Source organism: Oncorhynchus masou, chromosome 1, assembly GCF_036934945.1.
Source record: "Oncorhynchus masou masou isolate Uvic2021 chromosome 1, UVic_Omas_1.1, whole genome shotgun sequence".
In the NCBI taxonomy this organism is placed as follows: Eukaryota; Metazoa; Chordata; class Actinopteri; order Salmoniformes; family Salmonidae; genus Oncorhynchus; species Oncorhynchus masou.
Window position 1 is genome coordinate 57,106,673 of NC_088212.1, and position 6,000 is coordinate 57,112,672.

At 40.4% G+C, this 6,000-nt stretch overlaps 1 protein-coding gene across 1 annotated transcript; it reads right to left on the reverse strand.

Moving 5' to 3' along the window:
* Positions 1–2,338: 2,338 nt before the first annotated feature.
* LOC135546730 (fin bud initiation factor-like) lies at positions 2,339–5,084 on the reverse strand. The gene is made up of 2 exons (XM_064975386.1): positions 2,871–5,084; positions 2,339–2,774 (listed from the first exon to the last, which is right to left on the reverse strand). Exon 1 carries the CDS (start codon positions 4,622–4,624, stop codon positions 3,995–3,997), a length of 630 nt encoding a protein of 209 aa, XP_064831458.1. The 5' UTR covers positions 4,625–5,084; the 3' UTR covers positions 2,339–2,774; positions 2,871–3,994.
* Between the last annotated feature and the right edge of the window lie 916 nt (positions 5,085–6,000).

The following is a 6,000-nucleotide window of genomic DNA, read 5'->3' on the forward strand; positions in this document are numbered from 1 at the left end:
GGCCTGATTGGTGGAGTGCAGAGATGGTTTTCTTTCTGGAAGATTCTCACATCGCCAAAGAGGAACTCTGGAGCTCTGTCAGAGAGACCATCAGGTTCTTGGTCACCTCACGTACCAAGGCCCTTCTTCCCCGATTGTTCAGTTTGGACTAGGAATTGTCTTGGTGGTTCCAAACTTCTTCTATTTAAGAATGATGGAGGCCTCTGTTTTCTTGGGGACCTTCAATGCTGCAGATATTTTTTAGTACCCTTCCACAGATCTGTGCCTCGACACAATCCTGTCTCGGAGCTCTACGGACAATTCCTTCGACCTCATGGCTTGGTTTTTGCTCTGACAAGCACTGTGAACTGTGGGACCTTATATAAACAAGTGTGTGCCTTTCCAAGTCATGTCCAAACAATTGAATTTACCACAGGTGGACTCCAATCAAGTTGTAGAAACAGCAAGGATGATCAATGGAAAGAGGATGCACCTGAGCTCAATTTCGAGTCTCATAGCAAACAGTTCAAATACTTACGTAAATAAGGTATCTGTTTTCTTGTTTTGTTTTTAATTTTCAAAAAATATTAAAAACCTGTTTTGCTTTGTCATTATGGGGGTATTGTGTAAAGATTGCTGAGGATTTGTATTTGATCCATTTTAGAATAAGGCTGTAATGTAACAAAATGTGGACAAAGTCAAGGGGTCTGACTACTTTCTGAAGGCACTGTAGGTCCTGGATGGCAGGAAGCTTGACCCCAGTGAGATACTGTGCCGTACGCTCTACCCTCTGTAGTTTCTTACAGTTGGATGCCGAGCAGTTGCCATATCAGGCGTGGATGCAACCGGTCAGGATGCTCTCGATGGTGCAGCTGTAGAACTTTATGAGGATCTGGGGACCCATGCTAAATGTTTTCAGTCTCCTGAGGTGTTGTTGTGCGCCCTTCACGACTGCATTGATGTGTTTGGACCATGATAGTTGGTCGGTGATGTGGACACCAAGGAACCTGAAACTCTCGACCCACTCCACTACATCCCCATCGATGTGAATGAGAGCGTGTTTGGTCCTCCTTTTCCTGTAGTCCACAATCAACCCTTTTATCTTGCTCACATTGAGGGAGAGGTTGTCCTGGCACCACACTGCCATATCTCTGACCTCCCTATAGGCTGTTTCATCTTTGTCTGTGATCAGGCGTTGTCTACAACTGTTGTGACGTCAGCAAACTTAATGATGGTGTTGGAGTTGTGCTTGGCTACACAGTCGTGGGTGAACAGGGAGCACAGGAGGGGACTAAGAACTCTGAGGGGCCCTTCTGTCGAAGATCAGCGTGGCAGATGTGTTGTTGCCTACCCTTACCACCTATGGGCGCCCAGTCAGGAAGTCTAGGATCCAGTTGCAGAGGGTGGTGTTTAGTCCTAGGGTCCTTAGTTTAGTGATGACCTTTGTGGGCATTATAGTGTTGAACGCAAACAATGTGATGAAGGTACAAACAATTTAATGGAGCCTGCATAAATAGTAGCCTACATGAACTCCACAATAGTTTTTAAATGTTGTGCAGTTCCATTGGTGATGGTAAGTTAGCCCAGGATGTTCAACAATGAACTTTATCAGATAATCATGACAAACAAGTTGTCTGTGCTCTGTTTAAAACATGTATCCTTCCTATAACAGGATACTGGCCTGCATCTGAAGTCCATGCATTGGAATCTTTCAAGGTGTAGAAACAGCAAGATATTTTTATTCTGTTTCCATGATCATAAATACAGAGGGATCATAAATACCAGCATAATAAACAATAAAGTGCATACTGTTTCTAATAAATCAACTAGAGCCATGCCAAGAGTAAATCTTTGAACATTGTGTTCTCACTGGCCTAATTGCTCATATCGCTATTGCACGCACAGCCCTTGACTTCTGTCAGGCTACCACCAGGGTTGGGATAAATTCCATTTTAACTCAGTCATTTCAGGAAATGAAAAAAAATGTATTGAGTTGGAAATCAACTGCATTATTACACATCAAGCCATGAATCAGGGTTTTTCAAATCTTGTCAATCAAGATGTGACATTTAGATGTCTACACGTAGCCTACTTTATGTAACACATTGAGCGTTACATATCTACTTTTTATTGTGTCACCATAAGTCTAGAGCAGTGCTTCCCCAAAATATTATACACAAATAAAATGTTTTTAAGGAACTCAGTCCGACTTTAAACTTACTCTTGAAAGTTGTAACAGTAGAATTCACAAGGTGCAATTTTGAAATTGGGGAGTGCATCATCAGTTCCTTTTGTCATGTTAGTCATTGCATACCTTAGAGCTATTTATAACTTGTCAGAAATATACAGATCAACTAGCCCAAGCCAACTAACGTTTTTATTTATTTTTTTTAGCACAGATTCTGTTGTCATTTTTAATATCAAATGTATAGAATTGCAAGAATATTTGCTTTAGTAATGAAAAATTATTTCCACCAACAAGAGGGATATGAACAATGTCATGAAGAGTGCTATTTTAGTTGTCAGTATTTATTATGATTTAAATGGCAAAGCAGAATAAAAATATCCAAATATGAGTTAAACTCCCAGCAGAGCCCCAAGTCCAATGGGTATATCCTCTGGCCTGTTGATGTTAATGCGTTGATGTTCTCCGTATCCATAGCCAAAATGATTTTGCAGTGCATGGTGATCAAACAGGTTTCCTGTTATATTCATCAGAGATGTACGGGGGTGAAGTCTGTGAATCCACAAAATAGCACATGACAGTATTCATACCTTGGATTTTGTTCAGATACCTGCAGACACAGACACAAAAGTGAGCAGTTCAGTCATCTGCACCCAATACAGCTAGCCTTCAACATATTCTCATAGTATTCAGTACATATTCTTACCTCTTTGTTCATTGATGTCCATTTTCTGTTTTAGAAAGATTTGCACAAATATTAAAAAATAGATGGTATCATTATACAACAATATCAATTTAGGTCATACAAGAGATGAACCTGTAAAGAGGCCAACTACCATTTGACATAGAAAGCTGTGCAAATCATTGGTTTCACCAGCTGTAGTTCAGTCTTGTCTATAATAACGAGTTGTCCCAACACCTGAGTAGAACTTCAAACACAAAATCTTTAATTAAAAACGGAACACACAAAACCTTTTAGGAATGTTGCCACAGACATCAGTGTTTGAAGTCCATGAGTGCTGCCTGCAGTCTTAAGTATTTATCATACTTGTTGCCATATATATAATTTTAAAAAGAAAAACAATATATATTGCAGATATTGAAACATATTAGCCAAAAATAACGAATACAATTAAGCTCTTCCGTCACATAGATATTGACACGCACAGCATTTATTCCAATAACATGCTCTGAACATTTCCCCAAATGATATTGCATTCACAAAATGGCAAAGGGATATAGAAATAATAAGTCACAACCTTACATGTTTAACAAAGTCAAGAATTGTTCAAAGTATTATTTAAAGCTCGTGTTAATTGGCCTTACTGTAAAAAGAAAAATGCAAATTGTGATGCATTGTAAACATTTCAATAATTTCCAGCCAAATTCACTCAATTGAAGGCAAGATTTATGAGAGAAAAATGCTGCCAAGTAGATTCTGTTGGCCTATGTCACATACTGTATAAATAACACCTGTTGCAACTGTTAGACAACGTCACCGCTATGAATGAATAGTCATCTTTGAAATCTCTGTCAGAGCAAGGCATCGACAATTATCAATTGCAAAGGCATTTTAACGCAACGCCATATTGCAAATGCCCAAATAATGTTGCCACAAGTAAACCTACCTACACAAAATGAACCGACAACATTGTCAATTAATTACATTTTACTAGGTCTATTGTTTTTTTTGAATAAATAAAACACTGGTATCATATCTGTCTCTGCATGTTTTATCTCTCCGTTAATATAAATATGCAATGAAATTCGACATGACTTCGACAATATTATTTTCCTCGTAGTCTACTTTTACAACTAGGTTTAACCGATTTACCCAAGTTTAACCTTCATGTATTCATTTTTCAGTCGGCCTAATCTGGTCCCGTGACTTCGAATTATGAGAGAGAGAAGCTCGTGTTTATCCTTCAACCCCACAGATATGTCCAGTGTTCCCTTTAGCACGTCCCTTGTGTGGACAACCATGTTCAGAAAGTCGTCGTTTATGCGGTGCTCCTCCTTCAGCTCGTTCTGCTGACTCTGTTTGAATTTCACCTCCAGTTCTAACAGAGCCTTTTCAGAGTTTGTAAAAGCCTCGCCAATCTGAGTCGTCTCCCTTCTCAAATATTTTCCATAGCTGTCCTCTCCGTCCAAATCAAAATAAATACTTTTTCCGATCCCCTCCAGCATTCTGGCCGCGTCTTCGATGTGTCTCTTGATGATCGTGAAATCGTCTCGGATGACCGAATCTTGGTCCTCGTCAAGAACGCATTTTCGGTCGTCTGTCATTTTAAAAAGCATTTGACATTTTTCCGGATCATCGTTATTCTCATAGTCGCCGTCTGGCACAAAGTAGTGGTGGAACGTGCCGTTAGACATCTCGGGATACAGAGGTCCATTAAAAAACGCACCGCAGAGCGGCAATGAAAACATCCCAATAGCGAGTAAGTGGAGAAAAGCCATCCTATCCACTTCTGGCAATACGTGAGAAATAGAAGAGGCTTTCCTTTATCGCGCAAGAATTTTTTTATTTAATTCCCTCACCAATCACAACATTTCCAAACGTGCAGTGCATGTGGTATCCAAGTGTTAAAAGACCGAAAGTAGCTAGGTGTCCAGTCAGGCTTTGTGATATTTGTAAGTCTTCTTTAAGGTCGCTCCTCGTGTAGCCTATGCAGCAAGTGTTGCCAACTATTTTTCAAGGAAAGTAGCTGTTGGTTCAGCCACAGACAGTCACGTGAAAGTTTGGAATACTTTCCCAACACTTTACACAGATAAACCCCAAAGACGTCACGCAGGAGTAATATACCAAACGCATCCAACTGAAATAAATTGAGAGTGGCCGACGTAGCTTTGTACCTCAATTTCAAGTTCAACATCTGGATTTCTCAAGCACCGCGCTTGGTTTTGACTGATGATAGCCTACCCCCTCTCAACTCTCAAATTACATCCCCGCTCCGTCACTTAAAAGGAAGCGCAGTCTCATTTGACTGCAGGTCCGGTCCTGGCCTATATGCAGATAAATATAATACAGTCTCGGCCTACAATACACTTTAAAGTTTAATGAATGCCTATCCATGTGGTAGCCTACTTTTGTAAAACAGGCAGTTACATTGGCTTTATAGTCGTGATACCTGACAGACTCGTGACTAATTATACTGAACAAAAATTAAATGCAACATGCTAAAATTTCAAAGATTTTATTGAGTTACAGTTTATAGAAGGAAATCAGTCATTTGAAATACATTCATTAGGCCCTTTCACATTACTGGGCAGGGGCACCGAATCAGAATCAGTTTGTCCCTACAACGGGATTTAATTACAGGCAGAAATACTCCTCAACAAACCCCCCCTCCTCCCCTCCTCAGATTATCCCGCAGGTGAAGAAGCCAGATGCTGAGATCATGGGATGGCGTGGTTACACGTAGTCTGCGGTTGTTAGGCCACTTGGATGTACTGCCAAATTCTCTAAAATGACATTAGTAGCTTATAGTAGACAAAAGAACATTAAATTCTCTGGCAACAGTTCTGTTGGATATTCCTGCAGTCAGCATGCCGATTGCACACTCCCTCAGAACTTGAGACATCTCTGACATTGTGTTGTGACAAAACTGCACTAGAGTGGCCTTTTCTTATCACCAGCACAAGGTGCACCTGTGTAATGACCAGGCTGTTTAATGAACTTCTTGATATGCCACACCTGTCAGGTCGATGAATTATCTTGGCAAAGGAGAAATGCTCACGGTGGGACACTGATTTATTTAGAATTCAAGGCGCACTTAACCAACATGGCTACCACAGCATTCTGCAGCGATACGCCATCTTTTCTAGTTTGGGCT